Source organism: Lactuca sativa, chromosome 6, assembly GCF_002870075.4.
Source record: "Lactuca sativa cultivar Salinas chromosome 6, Lsat_Salinas_v11, whole genome shotgun sequence".
Taxonomy (NCBI): domain Eukaryota; kingdom Viridiplantae; phylum Streptophyta; class Magnoliopsida; order Asterales; family Asteraceae; genus Lactuca; species Lactuca sativa.
In genome coordinates this window covers 45786836-45809798 of record NC_056628.2, presented here as the reverse complement: position 1 = coordinate 45809798, position 22963 = coordinate 45786836, and the positions used below count along the sequence as shown (strand labels likewise).

The window sequence follows — 22963 nt, the reverse complement described above, 5'->3', positions numbered from 1 at the left end:
AAAAGAGTTTGAGATACCTTATGGATCAGCCGAGTCTGAAAATGAGACAAATGAGGTGGTTGGATGTGCTGAAGGATTATGATTGTGAGATCCTTTACCATCCAGGGAAGGCCAACGTGGTGGCCGACGCCCTAAGCTGCAAAGTGTCGGCAGTGCCTATCAGAGATTTGTGTTTGAGGATGACAGTGATTACTCCATTGTTGGAACGGATCAGGGAGGCTCAGGTCGAGGGCCTCAAGGAGGAGAGGCAAAAGTGTGAAAGGATAGTGGGCCAAGTAGCTTCGTTTGATTATGACACTCGGGGACTACTGACACTTCATGGGAGAGTGTGGGTACCGTACTGGGGAGGAGTACGGCAGGTGTTGATCGACGAGGCTCATAAGTCTCGATTTTCTATCCATCCAGGAGCGACGAAGATTTATAGAGATCTTCGACCCGATTACTGGTGGCCCTGCATGAAGCGGGATGTCGCTTGGTATGTTGAGAGATGCCTGACCTGCAGGAAGGTCAAGGCGGAGCACCAGAGGCCTCACGGCAAGATGCAGCCGTTAGACATTCCCGTGTGGAAATGGGAGGACATCACCATGGATTTTATCACCAAGCTTCCCAGGACCGCACGAGGGGTGGATTCGATATGGGTAGTAGTGGATCGGTTGACGAAGAGTGCTCATTTTATCCCGATCCAGGAGATTATATCAGCAGAAAAGTTAGCCGATATCTATGTGCGTGAGATCGTGGCACGTCATGGAGTGCCGGTATCGGTAGTGTCAGACCGAGATGTCCGTTTTACATCCAGATTTTGGAAGCGGTTTCACGACGAGATGGGTACTCGTCTTCATTTCAACACCGCTTTCCACCCTCAGACGGACGGGCAGAGTGAGAGGACGATTCAGACTCTCGAGGACATGCTCAGGGCATGTGTTCTAGACTTCGGTGGCAGTTGGGATACGTATCTTCCGTTAGCGGAATTTTCATATAACAACAGTTATCATGCAGCATTGGACGCCATGACCTGGGCTGATTTCTCTACCAGGTTCAGGGCGGAGTTTGCACCAGTTATTGAGGTGCAGCAGTTAGCCAGAGAGTTTCAGGACCTCGCCCAGACTACAGAGACCGTGGCGGAGATCATCGCCAAGTTCAAGGAGAGGGCTCTTCTTGTTCCTCAGTATGCAGCCGATGAGGAGATGAAGAAGGCCCGTTGTCATGAGATGTTGTGGAGCGATATCCGCCAGTTTGTGAGCCGGTCCAGCTGTAAAACGCTGGACGACATGATTGCTAGGGCTCGAGAGAGGGAGATTGATCTCGAGATGGAGAAGAAGAGGAAACCGGAGGCGGTTTCGGGTTCAGGAGGTTCGGGCAAAAGCACAAGGTTTCAGATCACAGGTCCAGGTTTCAGCAGAGCCACAGTCGATGTGGCAGGTGTGGGAAGATGCACGATGGGGTGTGCAAGGCAGGGAGTTCCGGCTGCTTCAAGTGCGGTCGGACTGGGCATTTGAGCAGGGATTGTACGGCCCCTGCTACTGCTGTTGCAGCATCAGATCTGATTTGCTTTCAGTGCAATCAGAGGGGACATAAAAAGTCCCAATGTCTGAGTTTAGCTGCAGTTGGGAAGGTGGCTGCACCTGCCCCTGCTACCTTGAGGATTACAGATGGCCGGTAGGCCGAGCTGTGGCGCCAGTGGCGAAGAGTAGAATGTTTCAGATGACAGCAGAGGAGGCGCGAGCGACTCCTGATGTGGTGACGGGTATGTATCTTCCCTTCATCTCTTTATTTTATTGATTGATTATTGCTTTTGATTGTATGTTTTATATAGGGTCATTCTCTGTGAACGACATTTCTGCTATGGTATTATTCGATTCGGGGGCTACCCGATCATTTGTATCGCTTGCGCTTAGCAAGAGATTTAGCAGAGCTCCAGGGGAGCTGGATTGTCCACTAGAGGTTGAGATAGCAGATGACAGGACCGTGAGGGTCGGCAGAGTGCATAGAGGGTGTTCTCTTCAATTGTTTGATGAGCAGTTTTCGGTGGACCTGGTTCCTATTCCCCTGCGAGGGAATAAGGTTATTGTGGGCATGGATTGGCTAAGCCCCAATGGGGCGGTGATTGATTGTGAGCTTCAGCTAGTGAGGGTTCGCACTCCCAGTGGGGGAGAGTTAGTGATTCAAGGCGAGAGGCCACAGCGCGGACCGACCTTTTGTTCCGCCGCAAGGGCGAGGCGCTATTTTCAGCAGGGTTGCGCTGGTTATGTAGCTTATGTCTTGGATGCCCGGGAGAAGGGCAAGACGACAGTTGATGATGTTCCGATAGTGCGAGACTTTCCGGATGTATTTCCCGAGGAATTACCGGGAATACCTCCTGAGAGGTAGGTTGAGTTTAGGATCGACCTGATTCCCGGTGCGGCTCCGATAGCCAAGGCACCGTATCGCCTAGCTCCCCCTGAGATGCAGGAGTTGTCTACGCAGCTGCAGGAGCTGCTAGACAAGGGTTTCATTCGGCTGAGCAGTTCGCCTTGGGGAGCGCCGATCCTGTTTGTAAGGAAGAAGGATGGGTCGCATCGTATGTGTATAGATTACCGGGAGTTGAATAAGGTAACGGTGAAGAACCGTTACCCACTTCCGAGGATAGATGATTTGTTTGATCAGCTTCAGGGAGCGTCTTGGTTCTCTAAGATCGATCTACGCTCCGGGTATCATCAGATGCGGGTTAGGGATGAGGATGTGCAGAAGACTGCTTTCAGGACCAGGTATGGTCATTATGAGTTTGTGGTGATGCCATTTGGGCTCACCAATGCCCCAGTCGCGTTCATGGGTCTCACGAATCGCGTGTGCAGGCCGATGCTGGATCGGTCAGTGATAGTATTCATAGATGATATCTTGGTATAATTCCAAGACGCAGGAGTAGCACGAGGAGCACCTGAGGGAGGTGCTGGAAGTTTTGAGGAGGGAGAGACTTTTCGCAAAGTTCTCCAAGTGCGAGTTCTGGTTGCACGAGGTGCAGTTCCTTGGTCACCTCGTCAACCAAAAGGGTATTTTGGTGGATCCGGCCAAGGTAGAGGCCGTGATGCAGTGGGAGGTCCCGAAGTCTCCATCTAAGATTCGGAGCTTCCTAGGGCTGGCAGGGTATTACCAGAGATTCATTCAGGATTTCTCCAAGATAGCAGTGCCGCTCACCCGACTGACCAAGAAGTCGGTGGTATTTCGTTGGGGGCCTGAGCAGCAGGCAGCGTTCGAGACCCTCAGGCAGAGATTGTGCGAGGCTCTGATCCTTACCTTACCAGAGGGAGTAGAGGACTTCGTAGTCTACTGTGATGCCTCAGTCACAGGTATGGGAGCAGTGTTGATGCAGCAAGGCCATGTGATAGCTTACGCCTCGAGACAGTTGAAGCCTCACGAGGCTAATTATCCTACCCATGATTTAGAGCTGGGGGCGGTTGTGTTTGCCCTCAAGATTTGGAGGCATTATCTTTATGGGGTCCGTTGTACTATCTACACGAATCACAAGAGTTTGAGATACCTTATGGATCAGCCGAGTCTGAACATGAGACAGATGAGGTGGTTGGATGTGCTGAAGGATTATGATTGTGAGATCCTTTACCATCCAGGGAAGGCCAACGTGGTGGCCGACGCACTAAGCCGCAAAGTGTCGGCAGCGCCTATCAGAGATTTGTGTTTGAGGATGACAGTGATTACTCCATTGTTGGAACGGATCAGGGAGGCTCAGGTCGAGGGCCTCAAGGAGGAGTGGCAAAAGTGTGAAAGGATAGTGGGCCAAGTAGCTTCGTTTGATTATGACAGTCGGGGACTGCTGACACTTCATGGGAGAGTGTGGGTACCGTACTGGGGAGGAGTACAGCAGGTGTTGATGGACGAGGCTCATAAGTCTCGATTTTCTATCCATCCAGGAGCGACGAAGATGTATAGAGATCTTCGACCCGATTATTGGTGGCCCTGCATGAAGCGGGATGTCGCTTGGTATGTTGAGAGATGCCTGACCTACAGGAAGGTCAAGGCGGAGCACCAGAGGCCTCACAGCAAGATGCAGTCGTTAGACATTCCCGTGTGGAAATGGGAGGACATCACCATGGATTTTATCACCAAGCTTCCCAAGACCGCACGAGGGGTGGATTCGATATGGGTAGTAGTGGATCGGTTGACGAAGAGTGCTCATTTTATCCCGATCCAGGAGAGTATATCAGCAGAAAAGTTAGCCGATATCTATGTGCATGAGATCGTGGCACGTCATGGAGTGCCGGTATCGGTAGTGTCAGACCGAGATGTCCGTTTTACATCCAGATTCTGGAAGCGGTTTCACGACGAGATGGGTACTCGTCTTCATTTCAGCACTGCTTTCCACCCTCAGACGGACGGGCAGAGTGAGAGGACGATTCAGACTCTCGAGGACATGCTGAGGGCATGTGTTCTAGACTTCGGTGGCAGTTGGGATACGTATCTTCCGTTAGCGGAATTTTCATATAACAACAGTTATCATGCGAGCATTGATCGACCTCCCTTTGAGATGCTTTATGGGAGGAAGTGTAGGACCCCGATTTGTTGGGGCGAGGTCGGTCAGCGAGTCGTTGGGAGCACAGAGGTGGTGCTCAAGACGACCGAGTTGATTCAGCAGGTCCATAGTAGACTGCAGACTGCGCAGAGTCGGCAAAAGAGCTACGCCAACAGGAGGCATTCAGACTTGGAGTTACGGGTGGGCGATATGGTCCTTCTGAAGGTCTCACCCTAGAAGGGTGTCATCAGGTTTCGGAAGAGGGGCAAGCTGGGCCCCAGGTTTATTGGTCCCTTCAGGGTTTTGGCCCAAGTGGGTCGGGTTGCTTATCGGTTGGATCTTCCTGCAGCGCTTAGCCAGATCCACAACACTTTCCATGTGTCTCAGTTGAGGAAGTTTTTGGTGGATGAGTCAGCAGTTGTTCCCCTGGAGGATATTCAGGTTGATAGCAGCCTGAACTATATTGAGAGACCGGTTGCGATTCTGGACCGGAAGACAAAGACCTTGAGGAACAAGGCAATTCAGTTAGTGAAGGTGCAGTGGCAGCACCGGAAGGGGTCTGAGTGGACGTGGGAGGCTGAGGAAGAAATGAGAGAGCACTACCCGGAGTTATTTACAGACTCAGCCGTAGCAGACTTCGAGGACGAAGTCTGAGACAAGTGGGGGAGAATTGTAACGCCCTGTCCTTGGTATGATGCTTTCGTGGTTTTTATTTAGAAGTTTTATTGAGGGACTCGGCAAGTCAATGGCCTGACTCATCGAGTAGGGTCGAGTTTTCGGGCACGTGTTAGTAGGCGACTCGGCAAGTCCATATTCGGGACTCGGTGAGTCTGCCTGCCAGGTAGAAACCCTAAATCCCCGGGTTTGCACCCTATTTAAACCACCTTATGAGCCCCAAACTCGTCCCCTTCACCCTCAGAGCATCATTTAGCAAACCCTAATCGTTTCCTTGGTTATTTGTGCATTTCTTGGGTGAATCTTGAAGTTTTGAAGAGAAGAAGGAGGCTAGATCCAAAGGAGAAGAAGAAGATCCAAGGTCTTGCTCCCATTTCAGAGTTCATTGAGGTATTAGTCGAATCCCTTCTGTTTCTATGATTGATTTCTCTTTAGCAAGCATATTTAGCCTCTTTTAGCCATTGCTTAGCTTGTTCTTGGTAGAGGGATCACATTAGATTGATTAGCCTTCGGATCTAGCCATGTTTCAGTTCCAAAATCGTAGATCTATCACCTTTATGGAGCTATTTTGCATGATAACCCTAGATCTACTCTTCTAAGTGCCTTTTAGCCTTTATCTCCTTTTTCATGTGTTTGTACACGTAAAGTTGGAAACTTTACGTGGTGAATCAGCTTATTGGACTCAGACCTATCATTTGTATGCAATGGATTCAAGCAGAATCGAGTTTAGAGTAGTTGCATGGTTGTGAATCGGCGAGTCGGAAGAACGACTCGGCGAGTCAAGTCGCGAGTCCCGTTTTTCCCCTTTTTGAGTGTTGTCGAGTGGAAGCCGTGAGTAGTAGAATGGACTCAATGAGTTGGAGAGCAGACTCAGTAATGGAGGGACTCGACGAGTTGTTCATACAACTCGGCGAGTCCAAGGCAATCTTCTTAAGCTCAAGAACAACTCGTCGAGTTGTTCATATGACTCGGCGAGTCGGATGCAGATTGTCTGAAGTTCTTGGATCGAGAGAGTACTCGTCGAGTCGATGCCATACTCGACGAGTAGCCACGAGTGGGGGTTGTGAAATGAGACTAGAGACTCGGCGAGTTGGCGGCCCAACTCGGCGAGTCAGGTGAACTTTGGGTTGACTTTGACCGAGAGGGTTGGCTTTGACCGGGAGAGTTGACTTTGACCAAGGGTAAAAGAGTCATTTTACCCCAGTGCAGTGTTTAGTATTTGATTGAGTGTGTTTATGGCCTTGTAGCCGGGAAGATACCGGAGCAGCAGCAGTTAGCTTCCAGAGCCATTCACACAGCAGCCAGTTCACGAGGTGAGTTTCCTTCCAAGTAGTAACGGGTCTAAGGCCACAATGCCGGCCCGTATAGCTAGCAGTCAGCTTCGGACCTCGATCCGATGTAGTAGTTAGTAGTATGTTTGATGCCTTCGTGGTTCAGACAGGATTTATGTGTTTATGCCAGTTGATATGTTTATGCTATGATCAGTCAGCTTCGGACTTCAGTCCGATGTAGGGGGCAGAGGTCCAGTCAGCTTCGGACTCCGATCCGATGTAGGGGACGTAGGTCCCAGTTAGCTTCAGACTTCGGTCTGATGTCTCAGTTAGCTTCGAACTTCGGTCCGATGTCTTAGTCAGCTTCAGACTCGGTTCGATGTAGGGGACGAAGGTCCCAGTCAGCTTCGGACTTCGGTCCGATGTTCCAGTCAGCTTCGGACTTCGGTCCGATGTAGGGGGCAAGGCCCCGGTTAGCCGGACTTTGGTCCGATGCAGTGGGCAAGGCCCAGTATGTGCTTTATATGTTATTGTGTGGTATGTGGTAGTTTGGGGGAGCTCACTAAGCTTCGTGCTTACAGTTTCAGTTTTGGTTTCAGGTACTTCTGCAAGCAAAGGGAAGAGCTCGGGATGATGGCATCGCACACACCACAGCTTTAGTTTTATCCTGGGAGTTGATTCAGTTTTCTTAGACATGTTTTGATACAGTTGTGACACAGTTTTCTCACAGTATTTTAGTATGGTTTTGAGATACGCAACGCATGGTTTTATTATGTTATACTCAGTTTATGATTTTTAGTTATATTAAAAATGAAATTTTCGGGTCGTATTTTTGGGTCGTTTCAATTCCGCAGCATCAAACGGATCTGGTTGATACACAGGCACTTTAGGGACTTACAATTGGTGTGAGAGCTTGGTTGTATCAATCAATTTTGTCAGATTTGGAGCATTATTTGATCTTATTTTCGAAATATTCTTGCGTTTTTGGATATATCTCTGAAAATTAAGGGGGGTTTGTTCTTCGTGTTTTTCATAAAAAAAAATGGTTTTTGATCGAGTTTTGGAGCAAAAAAGGGCAAAAATCATTGTTTTTGGTCGTAACCTGCGAGGGGGTGGCGGCCAGCAGCTAGGGTTTCCGATGAGTTCACGGCCCGAGGTTTGCGGCTCAGAGTTTGCGGCCTCGACTCGGAGTATACGGCTCAGCAGTTTGCGGCTCGGTCTCGCACGTTTCCGGCTTCTGAGTTCTCAGCCTCGCACCTCGGCCTCGCAAGCGCAGCCTTGCAAGAACCAGCCTCGCTTCGCACTTATAAAAAATCAGAAGAGAATTAAGAGGTGTCGGGTTTCAAACCCGCGACCTCCTGCTCAACAATTCAGCGCCTTATCCAACTCGGCTACCTGATCACTTGTTACAATCTTTCGAAATTTAAACTATAACCCGTCTTTCTCGCAGCAAGTTTTCCTATTTTGACACTTTTAACCCAAAATTCAATTTCTTTTAGTTTTAAATTCTATTTTCATCCAAAATTTAAAAAAAATATTAATAAAATAAAATAATAATAATAATAATAATAATAATGAATAAATAAAAAATAAATTAAATTAAAATTAATAAATTTTGTTTTTTGACTTTTATTTTTTAACTTTTTATTTAAAATTTTGACTTTGACTTCCAAGTTTGATCTTTGATTTTAAACTTTGACTTTGTCGTTTAACTTTTAAACTTTCAAATTTACCTTTTCGGTTTGACTTTTGAGTTTAATTTTTTAAATTTGATTTTTAAGTTTGACTTTTAAGTTTAACTTTTTAAATTTGACCTTTTAAGTTTGACTTTTCAAGTGTGACTTTTGAGTTTAACTTTTTAAATTTGACTTTTAAGGTTGACTTTTGAGGTTTATAATCAAAGGGTTTGACTTTTAAGTTTTATTTTAGCATCTAGTTGTGCTTTTAATTGATTTTAAGGTCTACGAGGGAGTTGAAAATATGAAAGAGAGTCGTCAGGATATGTTAAGACAAAATTTCAACATTTTCGATTATATCCCTGGAGAAACCCTCGAAACTCAGTTGCAGCGATTTACCACACTCACTACTGAGATGAATATAGCTAGGATCTTCTTGACTAAGTCCGAGATAAACAAAAAGTTGCTAAATTCACTTTCGAAATCGTGGGATATGAACGTGGCTATCATCAAGAAGACAAAAGATCTCAATCATCTTAGTCTTGTTGATGTAATTATAGAACTTGATGCTTTGAAGTGTAGAAAAATAATGAGTTCTGAAAACATTCCGGTCACTGAAGTTACATGTACTCCAGCTTGTGAAACTACGATTATATTTCTTCGGGAACAACTTGATTTAATAAAAAGAGAAGTTGAGGACCTAAAATACAAAAGATATTAACTTAGGAAACGACAGAAACCCCTGAAGGCTGAATTAGAAGCAAAAACCAAGGACTTTATGAAACTTCAGGAAGAGTATAGCAACAAGTGTGAAAATTATGACTATATTAAGAGACAACTTGACGCCTTGAAAATTAAGTGTGGAAAAACAGATGTCAGTTTCAAAAATTATACTGCGTCAAGTCAGACAGTCGAGTCCTTATTCGAAGCCCAATTAAAATTTAAAGATAATCAAAAAAAGGGTCTAGGGTATGATAGTGTTCCTCCACCTTTCAATCATAACTACACATCCATCCCAATGAAACAGGAAGAAATTGACAAGGAGGCACATCTTCGATATGGCAAACCAGCTGGATTTGTGTCAGGAGGTATTCAAGTTAAAAATAATAATGCTTCTACTTTATGTGCAGGTAAAGAAGTAGAGGATGAGAACAAGGAAAACACCATTGAACAAACCAACATCTTCTTGAACTCTGAATCTGTTGCTTCGAACTCAACTGCTTCTGATCAACCTGTTGTTGAGAAATACATGCCACCAATTCCAGTGAAACAGAGTGCCTCCTGCAATTGTGCATGTGGGAAAAATCAGAGACAAGGCAAGGATACGCCACCAAGGGCAGGAACAAACAACTTCCCAGTGACGAAAAAGACTTGTTTTCACTGTGGAACACTTGGACACATTGCCAAAAATTGTCCTAATCGCGCATACGTTCCCTGCTATACACAAGGTTGGCAGAACACGCCAAGAGGGAAGATTTTCAAAAGAAACCCCTCAAGGTCACGTTCAAACAGTGCCGACTGGAATGCCTTGAAGGCCAAGAATTCAACTCCCAAGGCCAAGCATCCAACTCCCAAGGTCAAGCATCCAACTCCCAAGAACAAGAAGGGAATGTTGGCCCAGAAGTCTAGTTCAAGAGATGCTCCTGTGAAGCCAAGACCAATTAGGTCAAAGTCATCTCGGCAACAGACTTCAAGTTCCAAATCAAGTGTCGAGGCACCCATCGGATCGAACAAGAAATGAGTTAAACCCGAATATAGATGGGTACCAAAGGTGAAAAATCCCAAATCTTCTAATGACTCTAATATTTCATCGTCTTCTATTTGTGATAAGCAGGATATGTCATGGGAGAGAGTACCCTGCATTGATGACAAAGGTCGACCCAGTGTCAAAATGGACTGGGTTCCAAAGACCAACTGATCCCGCTCTGTGTCGGAGGAGCTATGGAGGCATATCATCATACTTCGGTTTGTTGGTAGTGGCTATTCCAGGCACATGATAGGAGGCATCTCTCAACTATACAACACTCGGAATTTGGTTTGAGAGTATGTGTCCTTCGCGGGAAAGGAAGAAAGGCAGACATCACAAATGGGGTTAGTGCTTAATGATATGAAGAATTTTCGGATCTGTTCTGAGATTATGCTTGCTATTCTCAGACCTTTTGAATGCAAATTTAATCGGTGACTTACGGTTTGAATTTTCTTCTTTATACTCCTGAGTATTTCTTAAGCTGATTCGCTTTGAAGACTAATTTTTGTTTTAGGATAGTTTAAATTTGCGCATTTACTTTCGTTTCTCTCCTATGCACAAATTTAGGGGGAGAAATAAAAACAAAACAAAAATTAGAAAATTAAAAAAAAAATCTAAAAACATTAGAAAATAAGAAAATAAAAAATATGGTGTTAATGGAATGTGCTTGCAGGAGATGTTTTGGGAAGTGATAATCATGTGATAACAGGCAATCTGAATATGTGTAAGGGACTGAATTTGAATTGTCTAGGCTCTGTGTTTGATATGCTGGTAGGCACGAAAGATTTAAAATGGACTTGACTAGGAAGAGTTGAACTTAATAAATTCAAGGACTTGACAAACATTGACCTAGTTAGATCCGTTTAGCTTGACAATACGACGCTCAGATAGGTTGAGCAGGGAGATATACATGAGAATCTATCGGTCACACTAATGAACCCGTATCTAGAACTGTGGATTTACTTTTCCTCGATGTGCAGATTTTGTCCTTAATTCCGGTTGGATGGGGTGACTGGGGAATTCCGATAAATTAGGTTTGTAGAAGGTTATTTTCTTCCTTTCTATCTGTTAGACATATGTTGCCTCTTTTGCGTGATCGAGAGATCCGACCTGGACTGTAACATATGCAACTCTATCTCTCTGCATCTTTTATCTATGCAATTCTTTCTATCTGTTAGCCATATACTATCTCCTTTGCGTGACTCAAAATCCGACCTTGTACACAGTATATGCAACATTCTCTTCTCAATCCCTCTAAAACTTCAGTTAGTCATATGTTTCATCCTTTGCGTGATTGGAAGAGATGTGACCTGGATGTACAACATATGCATTCTAAATCTATCTTCTCTCTGAATAATTGTCTGCTCACCCGGTGTAAGGAGTATTCTAGAAGTCCTTGATGGCTGGAGAATATCAGGAAGCGGGAAACACGTTCTAGTACAATTAAAATTTGAACATATACAGATTGTCTATAGATCTCGCTGCTCAATTTAGGTGGACAACAATATCTTTGGTCATCGTCAGTTGAATGGTCCTTAAGGAATATTATCTAGGAACTTAGGATCACATTGTCTTGTCACTTATAGTATGTCCTAATTTTGTCACAATCTCTCGTGTTTAAGTGGACCACAATGCCGGTGATCGACCAGACAAAGATGTGAAGATAGAAGGTACCGACAAGCGAATAAAAGCTGTCTAAAAACTTTGATCCCAAATCACTCTTATAGTTAGCTATTATTTTTGTTTTTGTTAAGTTTGTTCATAGTGTTCTTCTAATTTAAATATTAGGGGAGAATTAAAATTTAAAAAAAAAAATTGTTTCTGTTTTATTTTTTGTTTAGAAAATACGAAAAACCCAAAAATATTGTGTGCTAAATTTTCTTTTAGTTTTGTTTTGTCTTGAAAAGTGAAATTAGGTGAAAATGGAATTCATGGAGTTTGTGTCAAAGATTTCTGAGCCAAAGGCTTCGTCCGTGAGCATCGAATAATTCTCATTCGAAGGAGCAAGAAATGAAGATTATTCTTTCAAATTCAATCTTTCAACCCCAGAAGCAAGGTGAAGCTGAAATTGAAGATTATGTGACGGATTGCATTGAAGCCTCCTCAATCAATCTGCTACTATCTATGAACCTGCATAAGTGATCCAAAAAATTATTTCTCTCTGAAGATTCTCAAGCTGAAAGCACTATTTTTCAAGAATCAGTACATCAAGCATCCTCACCCAATGTGAGTTCAATGTCAAATTCTGAAGAAAATCCCAACTGCTTAAGATGAAGTCATTCATTGAAGATACATCAAGTTCATCTTGAAGCTGTGAAGTCATCGAAGATAAAAGCTGAAGCCGAAGCTCCCATTGAAGATTAACAAGAAAAGTCAACTACTTTTTAGGGGTAGCTTGTTGGGTCATTTAGAAAAGAAAGTTATAAACCAAGGGGGAGATTGTTGGATCAAAAATATGGTTTATACTTTACTTTTCTAGAAACTCCATTAAACCCATTTATGACCCATGTTAACCAAGCCCATATTCCCTTGTATATATATAGGTGTTAGGGTGAGGAGTAGAGATTGATGAAACACAAGGAGTATACGTGAGAAGAGAGAAACTAGAGAGCATTTTGTGTGTGTGAATGTTTTGTATCTGGAACTTTAATTCTAATAAATTCATACAAAGATTCATATTATTCTTCTTCTCCTTCTCTTATATTTGATCTAACATCATCCGTTTGATTGGGATTCCGCACCATCAAACGGATTTGATTGATACACAGGCAATTTAGGGACTTACAGCTACAATGCAAAAACGGAAGAGAGGAAGAAGAAAAAAGGCGAGGGTATGATCGAGACTATGAAGGAGTAAAGGATGATCGATGGTAAAGAAGAAAGGGATGAGCATGTGGTTATCGATTTCTTGGCCAAATAAGTATCAAACCTAATTAAAATTTTTGTCTTCATCCCTTGGTATGATTTCCCCCTCATCACCACCATGAACCACCATGGTCGTCGGCCTTCACCACAACCAGTTGACCACCACTTCCCAATACGTAATGGTGGCAGTGGTTGATGCCCCTCCAACGCAAAATTGGTTTAATGGTAGAGAAAAACCTAACAATACTTTTGTTTTCTCTTTTACCATCACACTTTGCTTTTCCCTTAAAAGCATTGTACTTTTAGTCATGGTTTGAAGTTAGAATTGTCCTTTTGAATCAATGACTTGTTGCTACTATTAAGAACTTAATTTCAAAGTTGTGAAATTGCATGAAAATACCTATTCTTACCCTACATGTAAAAATTATACAAAAATCATCGGGAGTCGAATCTAGAATCCATAAATTGTCAAAGTTCAAATTCCGAGTGTAGTATGTCCTTGATTTTTTTTCTTAACTTGATGTTGGCTCTAACTGAGGTGAAAATCTTCATTTTCACATACCAGTTCAAAATTAGCTACATTGATTTGAAGGTTTGTAAAATCTGTAGAAAAGTGTAGACAAATCGTATGGACTTGTACAAGTAGTCCCTTGAAATCTAAGATACTAAACTACGGAATATGGAAAAATATTGTAACTTGGGTGTGTTTTGGTTGTGTTAAATTGGTCTCGAACAGGCTGCTATTTCAGGTTCAAATCTGGAAATTTAATCAAGTAGTTTGATTACATGCTTACGTGAATGGCATCCATTTTTCATCTTAATTGCTATTTTTAGGAGTATCAAAATTAGACTTGGTGTGTGTGGGTTCTGGGTTATAGTTGGAGGTTTATTCTGCTACTCCATATGAGTTTTTCACTACACTGTGTGATGTTGTGCATCTTTTACTTTAGCTCATGTGTGATTATAAGATGTGTATGTGGGTATCCCTAGATTGGGTTAGTGTCTAGTGGGGGATCGGGCGTAGCCAATTTGTCCCAAGGGCTCGATGAACTGAACATAGAGGATCAAGCATAGCTAGTGTGTCCCAATATGATTAGATTCAAGGGATCGGGCTTGGCCGATGTGTCCCAAGGGCTCGATGCGCTCAATAAGGGGGATCAGACATAGCTATGTGTCCCAATGGGTGTACGCTTGTTTCTGATTTGTTTTTTGACATGCATGTATGGTCGTGTGACTAATGTTGTTACATGTGTGTTAGGCATAAAGTTTGAATGATATGATATTGTGTATGTGTGAAATTCACTAAGCTCTGTGCTTACTACTTTTCCTTTAAAAATAATGTTTTAGGGTTAGTAGGTACTCTGCGTGGCAGGGCATGATAGTACACCAGATCATGACGGATTTATGGAGTTTTATGTTAAATTGGGTTATGTTTTCTTTGATTTTGGAATTTATAACTATCAAATGGTTTTTGAATTTACTTTGATCTTGAGGTTGTGGTTTTGATACTTCTTTTGAATAAAAGTTATGGTTTTTTATTATAGTTATGTTGTTTTAAAAAGTTCAAATTTATTTCATTTTTATTATTTTCCTTAAAAATTCAAACTTCTCAAATGTTTAGACCTTCATATATTTTTATAAGTAAACTCGTGTAATACACGAGTTTTACACTAATTTGTTATAATAGTTATGTAATTCAAGATCAGACCATGCTTAAGTTGGTTAAAATTTTCTTGTATGAGGAAATTTTTCTAGGAGGAACACATGCAACTTCAGCCATGGTGGAATGGCCATTTGAAAAATCTAAAGATAATGAAAAAAGTGCAACATGAATTCATATATTGTCAATTATGTCGTTCTTAATTTAGGCATGCAAATTTGGGTCTCATGTTACAACAATCGGTATCAAGGTCGTACCTTGAAGATATATATGTGAAATTTGTTCGAAGATAGATCTTGATTTGACAAATTCATACATGATAAAATTTTGAACACACATTAAATTTTGATCCGAAGAAATATTTCATGAGATCCTGTGATCTTTCATGAACCGATAATTCATAGTGGTCAAAGTTTTGTTGTTGATTTAATTGAGGTTCCCTATATGTTGAACGCAAGCTCTTTGGATTCAATGAGGCAGTGCTGATCCAAATCGGTGCAAATGAGTCGTGAGTGGTGAGTCAATGAAATTTGATTGAGAGTCAAAGTCAAAATTGGTGTTTAAGGGTATATGTGATTCCAAGTGCTTTCTGTGTTGTTCGTATTCATTGGAGCATTTAATTGTGGATGTGGTTCGTATAATTGAAGAATGTTGGTCCAAGTATGTATTTTAACGACCAAGTCAGTATATGTGAAGGAAACAATGATTTTGAAGCTCTAATTTGAACGAAAGATTAGATGTTTGGAATGAAAGGTAATTATGTTTTTATTTTTTTACTGAAAACTCGATTATCATTATTAGTGTTTTAACTATTTTAACATGTTTATATTTACTTTTATTGTTCGGTAGGTAATGAAGAGTTGTGTTTAGAAGAACTCACTAGTCACTAGTAATATTATCTTATTATGTAATTGGATAGAAAGGATAAACAAAGACATACGTTTGAACGATTTTCTTTTTTGATGTAATATATAGGTTTGAAAACTCTTATTTTGTTTTTGAGTTTAGTTATATATGCGAGTCTTATGTGTGGGACACATTCGTACCATTAAGTAAACAAATTATTATTTTATATTAGTCGTGTTTGGTGTGATTTAGTTGAATTGTTTTCATGTTAGTAAAAAGATAACATATATAGTCGGGTTATGAAAAAAACATGATTATGTTCGTTTATCGTTTTGAAAGAAAAAGCCATGATTCTTCAAATGTCGGTTAATTTCTAAAATCAAACTACATAATATTCACAAATTATCATTAATCAATTAAATCACTACAATCAATTTCCCTTGGCATAGACGTTGTAAATGCTCAAAGCATTTGAACACAACTTCCTCACGTTTTCATTCTTTTTAGCCACCTCCTCTACTTGACGAGTCTTCTTCCCAGCACTAATGCTCTTTCCACGCACACGTCTCTATCGTCGTCATTGCAACCAGAATCTAAACTGATCAGGCCCTATCAACAATCCACTCGTCGCATCCGCCAGCATGTCCACGATGCTTAGTAGCTCTGGCTACAATTTGCAAGCGTTTCCTCTTCTATCGTATCCTCCACAACGTCCTTCTCCTCTTCCTTTTGCCTCGTAATCTTTATCAACTCAGCTGTGGCCACCGCTTCACACGATGCATTCTGGAGTGCCACGAAGGTCGCCTGTTTCAAGTTCTTAATGTCGCCGATGGATTGAGTTTTGAGGACCGAAATGCAGAAGTCTTTCTCCATAGATGGTTCGCATGCCTTCGCAGTCACGTCTGAACTCACAGTTCGAGTTTGGTTTTCGATTGGGTGCATCACTGGATGAAGCCTCGCATACGCCCCAAGGAAGAGCGAAAAGAACACGAAGAAACATGTTGATGGACCCATGATGCTTGGTTTGTTAAGAATTATGAGGGCATCCACAATGCATTGAACTTCATAGAGTTTAATGGATTGTCACATCATCATTCTAAAATTCATACAACTCTATTATTGTTTTCTCTACAATACATTGAACTCTACAAAGTTCAATAGAATGTTATAAAATGTAATTTATAGTAAATATTTAAGGATTAAAACTTTCCTTTTTCCCATTGGAGACTTCAATGGCCATTGAACTCTAAATCCATTGAATGCCAAAGTGGCATCTCACAATGGTTGAGTTTCATCCATTGAATGACACATGGACTTGCCACCTCAATCAACTCTCTCATTGAACTCACTATATATTGTGGATGCTCTGAAAATTGGACTGTGGTACGGAAATTATTCTTGTTATAAGAATGAAGCTAAAATTACGAGGAGAATTTGGAAATTACTAAAGATAAAGGACTGGTATGGGGTGTAAGTAGACGAAGGACCTCCCATTGCGTGGAACGTACGCCTAATGACCCGGTAATGTTTAGTGGTATGCGATAAGTACAACAATAGACCCTATACTTTGGCTTAAGTTGCAAATTATTCCTATCTAAACTATTTAATTACTACTGTATTTACTTGATATTATCCAAGGTCAACTAAATCTTTACATGTGATTAGTTCAATTAAGTTTACATGTGATTAGTTCAATTAAGTCTTTACATGTGCTATATGGATCGAATTTGTATTAAGACTATTATATTATAATCATAAAGTAAAGTTAGTGTTGTCTATCAGGCCAAAAAGCTTCTTTTCCACACTATTTTCGACAACATTTTGTTGTTTTCGTTTTTTTGGTTGATTGGTTTATGTGGTTGCAACTTCTTATTTCTCTGCTAGTCTCTAACTGATCTAAATAAATTATGTTGTTGAAAAAGTAAATTTGTGATTTGGTAACATATATATATTATGTGTAGTTACATATTAGAAAATTAAGTATATCAACTAATACTAGCGATAGAACATGTCCATCATTAATTACAATCGATGACGGAATAGCCAATTATCAAAGATAGATGCTTTTAAAGAAATCTAGTAATGGACTACTCACGAATCAACGACATGATAAATTTGTCGCTAATCGCTGCTAAGTTTCTAAAATAGTGAAAAAAACACTACTAGCAAAAAACCTTTTACAACGCGCAATGTGTGTCGTAAAACGCTTAGACGACGCGCAAATGCATGTAAAGAAAGGCCTTGTCATAACGACAGACGACATGCTTTTGCGTGTCGCCTATAGACTACGCGCAGTTACGACGCACATTTACGACGCTCATTTACGACACACAATGCGTATCAAGGAAAACCTTGTCATAAATGAAGACGACACAAATTTGCGTGTCGTAACCTTACGACTCGCATTACGTATCATTAAAGCCCCTGTCAAGAAAGGGCATGTTATAAATGAAGATGACACACCTTTTTGCGTATCGTAATTTAAATGTTTAAAAAAAATTATTAATAGATTTACTAATTTTCAAATTAAATTTGCATTTAATATATCATAATAGAAAATAAAATATAATATACAAAAAAATAAAATCCATTACATAAAATTTAATGTCATACAAATATTGTTCCATGGAAAGATAAAACAAATCAATTGAAGTTGTAGCATAAATTTACAAACTAATAGTTCTAATAACCTAAGGTGTGCCGCACTGTAAACAAGATTTCTGCTGATTTTTTTAAATGTTTCCCTCACTTGTCTCCACTCTTCATTAGCAACACCACTCAAGGACTCTTCTTAATGTGTGCCTCACATGGCTCCTGGCTTGGCGTTTTTAGCAAGTTCCTCACCAATTTCCAAAATGGATTCCCCTAAAAAATAATTAAAAGTTTTCAAATATATAAAAAAAATTGAAAAAACTCATAAAACACGATTTGTTTTAACTTACAGTGTTGTCCCCTTGCTTAAAATCAAAAGCCCCAGGCCCATCAGTTGTTCCAGCTGCAAATGCAAATCCCATGACAGCAGGACATGTTTTAACACTCTCATTCCCTCCTTTTTTCACCTCAAGCTGTGAAAAATCCAAATAACTATGACGAAAATCAATATTTCCAGTTAATTTTTCAGCAACATTTTTACAAAGATCAGCAGCTTTCTTGAATTGCCTCTCCCCAATTATACGCGTGCTTTCAAATTCATCTAGGTATCTATCATTAATTGAAAAAAATTCGACATTCATACATAAAGCAAAATAAAAAGTTAAAAACAAATCAAGAGAAGGATTATAATGTATAAAAAAACATGAACCCTGGTCCTCTTCCATAACACAACTCATTCTTCCCACCACAAGTACTATGATTAAAATCACAGGGTAACCTAGTATCTATGCAAAAGCACATTTGGACTCACATCCCCACAATTCGATTGACAAAAAGCAGATACAAATATTGGCCTATTTGCAGATCTAAGAACACTTCTAACACGTCTTGATATGCTCAAATACTTGGTTGTTGGTTGACCAGAAGTTGACTGAAATGAAGACGCGAGTTCCAACAACTCATGGTTTGTATAAAAACACCATAAGATTAAAAATAAACAATTTTAACTGGTAATTATTTTAATAAACTTACGATTTGTTTGTGAGACTCTTCGTGGGTTTTCACTAACACTTTTCTGATCGAACCAATCTTTCATGAGGCGTGCAGATGTTTCTTTGTTGTCCCCACTGATTAACTCATTTGTACGACTCATTGAAGTTCCATGAGTAGCAAACCAGTTAAAGGCACCCACTGGACCCCACTGATCATCTACAAACTTCAAAAGTGTCATTTCTTTATCCACATCATACTTGTATTTTGCCCTTTCTGTTGCAGGATTGTTAAGATAAGCAGTTAGGGCTACGATTCACACCTGCATCCAAGATCTCTCCTCCAAGTTTTATACCAAAACTACCATAAATAAATGGCCCACAGGTAATAATGCTAACAAAATTAAGATATTTTTACCTTTGTTTACAAAAACTGATCCAGGATGAAGGTTTTCATGAGCACGAATGATGCTTTGGTAAATGCCATCAACTATTATGTCAAATGATTGGCGTACGAATCCTAAAGATGTAACAATATACACCACATATTGCAGATAACCTCCAGGGCGAGCATGGGTGTGTATACAACTAATGGCAACATTCTTTTCTGTGTATAAATCTCCATACCTATAGAGCAAAAAAAATATGTTCTATTTGCCTATAAAGACAGTAACTTTATCACCGATTATAAGTGTAAATATAGAACATTAGAACAACAGTAAAGTATTAAAGTACCATGCAAGCATCAAGATTTACAAATATTAAAGTACCTTGGCATCAAATCTCTAGCACCCGGTGACAAATGACTGGGAAGGGTATATATTCCACCCTTAAACAACAAATCAAAATAAGAGGGTATAAATGGGAATTAATCAAATATTAAACTGACAGGCCTTAGTTTTCTTAAAAAGGTTGGGAAAGTTTTTGTCGTCAAAAGGAAGGGTCCCACAAAGAAGAGCATACAAGATAACACCACAGCGCCATACATCTACCTCGGGCCCAACATATAGTTTACCAAATATAACCTATTTTTTTAAAAAAGAATGTTAAATCTTATGCTGAAAATATTAGTCTGATTTGTGTGTTATACCTCAGGGGCTGCATAATTTGGACTTCCACACCTTGTTTGTAGAAAATGTCCATCACGCATGGTATTACTCAAACCAAAATATGCACTTTTCACATTACATTTGGCATCCAATAGAAGATTCTTAGTTTTAAGATCTTTGTGGACCACCATATTACGGTGGCAATACTCCACACCAGATATTATCTGCCTCAAGAGTCAAGACATTGACATACATGAATGAAATAAATGAAGATTTTATAAATTATTTATGCCTAGAATTATGTGAATAGGGAATACAATAAAATATTTGTTATAATTTTTGTTAGGTAGGGGAATCCATGAGCAGGTCCTAATCCCTAACTCCATTACTGTTTTTTTCCTAATCATGATTGAACAACACCAGTCAACCAAGGCAATTGCACCAGGAAACCGTTATATTTTGTGAATTATGTAAAAATATATTACCAGGATGCAACATTGTACATCCATGACTGATAGCAGCAGAAATGATATTGGGTATCTATTAACAAGTACCTGATCAACAAAAACTGAGATTTAAAGTTTCCAATTTTTCAATGTGAGAAAGAAGAAAGATAGGTTAGGTTGACTTACGATTGACTACTGGGAGCTTTCCCTATGCAAGAACAACACCAAATAACATGAACAATGTTTATCAACTAAACACAAATCACAGATGAAGAATAAAAGTACTCAATACAAAAGAAACCATACTGCCAGATGTATCTGTGATCAGGAATAACTGGAACTTTCAAACGTGAAGAAGACTTTCACACAGGTTCATAGCTAGATAACTCCATTGTTGAATGCTTTCCTTCAAAATTCTTTAAATTGTTACCGTTTGATTGTTTAGAATGGTCAATAATGGAACTTCGTGAAAGTTGACCTTGACAATCAGTCAACACCTCTGCAGATGATTCATCAGATTCTAACTAATCCGGGCTTCTTAAGCGATGCTGCTTCAATTTCATCCTTTAACTTGTTATCTCTGGTTTTCACCTTTTTGTATTCCTAACACCCGATGCATCAGAAACTCTATTCTTTTGTTTACTCCATCTTTAGCTTTTTGGCCTCTTTCAGTGCATCCTGTCAATGTACAAGTAAATCAATGGTAAGAAGTAAATATATATTATCAATTGTCTGAAGGCCAGTAACTTTAAGAACATAAGATGAGCGAAAAAATAAATCATTTAGCATATATAACTACCTCTATTTGGCTCAATGCAGCTTCCTTCCTAAAAACACATTGAAATTGCATATATCAGCGTTGTGGAGAAGGCAACAATAAAGAAAATACAATGACACTAATGCATTTGATAGGATATTATTAACCTTCTTAACAATTTCGCTTCCAAAGATATTCCTTCACCAAGAGCAGCCACCTAAATGATACGTTGAAAGATTAAGAATGATGGCAAGTGGCGAGACACAACTACCAAGACCATATTAACTCAAGAAAAACTAATAGCTAGTGAAGTGAATAAAAGAATGGGCTCAGATTTAAATAACAAATTGGGATATGAGTGTCATAACTCTTAAGTTCAAAATAGTGAAACGATTAGATTAGATCATATTTATTATTTCAGTGGGAATAGAAAGTATTTAACCTTTTAGATCCCAATATATGACAGACACAAAATAAGAAGAATATGGGTGAGCACCATCTTCTTCAGCTCCTTAACCCTCATCTCTGCATCTTGACAACTTTCTTCAGCAAACCTGAGCTGCACAATATAAATTCAACAATGAAGACCATATATATATATATATATATATATATATATATATATATATATATATATATATATATATATATATATATATATATAAACAAAGAATACCATAATTAGAACCCACCTTCTCAAGGACATTGTCATTCTCTTCTTGTAGCATATCAAGTTGCATGAAATAGCACAAGTTAACGAATTGTACATCACTTAAGCTAAAACTAAAATTGAAGGGAACAAGAAAAGTAAAAATTTCCCAGATGGTGGCAGATGAAACGTTGAGGAGAGAATGAGGCGATCATGGAGTCACAGATGAAAACAAGATGAAAGATGGAAACCTAGGAGAAATTGAGAAATTGTTTGATGTTTTGATAGAGAGAGAGAGAGAGAGATAGAGAGGGATAGAGAGAGAGGGGGAAATGGAGAAATTGATCTTGAACCATACGTATGAAAAAAAAACTAGTCAATTTGAATGTCTTTGTAAACCTCCGGTGATTCACGTTTAACCCCAATGCCTCTGAGAATAATCTGAAAAGTACGCCTCCGAATTTCATGACTTGATTTGAGTACTCGATTTGAATGTCTCTGCAAACCTCCGTTAATTCCTCAGGCGGCGGAGGTGACAGAGCCATAAATGAAAAGAAGGTGTCTCTCAAGTTCAAGGCGGGGGAACTATACAGATCGTAATTGTTGTTATACACTAATGTACTCGAAATATCCCTCGTGTAAAACCCTTTCTTCACATCGACATCTTGTTCGTGAAATCCACGAACTCCTTGAACCGCCTCATCCATAACACTCACAGGAATCCCATGATTCACCACCTGAAAAATACCTAGGTTCGCGGAGGCTTCACGGATTATCTCCACTATCGATGCTCTATGGGTCGATTGAAGGTCTATGCTTGGAATCTTGATAGCAGCGGTGGATATTTTGGGAGTGGTGTCCCGTAGGTGGAAGAAGATGGGAGGGATTTTCCGGATTCCAGCATCGACGAGGCCTTTGACGCTGATTTTTGTTTGGTCGAAAGCTTTGAGCTCCGATTGTCGATCGTAGCTTGAGCCGACTGAAGCAATGGTGGCAGCCATTTTCGTGAAGATGATCGTGTTATATATGCGAAGGTATTATCTATAAATGTGAGTGAGGATCCTTGCAATTGTGGCCCTATGAATGTAAAGTGTTCGATTTCTTGTGAGAAATGAAGCGATAGAGATCGATCTATGGAGGATATGGGTCGTTCTTTGAGGGATGAAAAAACCCTAGTTTCTTAGACTTTTTGAGGACGGGGTTTTCTAATTTTTAGATTCCCGCAAGGTATTAATGAGGG

The 22963-nt window shown here is 40.3% G+C and overlaps 2 protein-coding genes across 2 annotated transcripts; both read right to left on the bottom strand.

Annotated features, from left to right (window-relative positions):
* Positions 1 to 17948: 17948 nt before the first annotated feature.
* On the bottom strand, positions 17949 to 20709 carry LOC111887484 (neutral ceramidase 1). The gene is given in 12 exon segments (XM_052764898.1): positions 17949 to 18106; positions 18184 to 18442; positions 18543 to 18629; positions 18631 to 19127; positions 19129 to 19163; positions 19241 to 19449; positions 19593 to 19651; positions 19815 to 19847; positions 19913 to 20095; positions 20357 to 20411; positions 20504 to 20568; positions 20686 to 20709. Coding segments are annotated over 12 exon segments (1593 nt in total). The 3' UTR covers positions 17949 to 18019.
* Positions 20710 to 20956: 247 nt separating this feature from the next.
* On the bottom strand, positions 20957 to 22724 carry LOC128126783 (1-aminocyclopropane-1-carboxylate oxidase homolog 1-like). Its single transcript, XM_052764897.1, has 6 exons — positions 22123 to 22724; positions 21767 to 21857; positions 21571 to 21633; positions 21242 to 21291; positions 21117 to 21144; positions 20957 to 20995 (listed from the first exon to the last, which is right to left on the bottom strand). The coding sequence occupies exons 1-6, from the start codon at positions 22722 to 22724 to the stop codon at positions 20957 to 20959; spliced, it is 873 nt and encodes a 290-aa protein (XP_052620857.1).
* Positions 22725 to 22963: the final 239 nt, after the last annotated feature.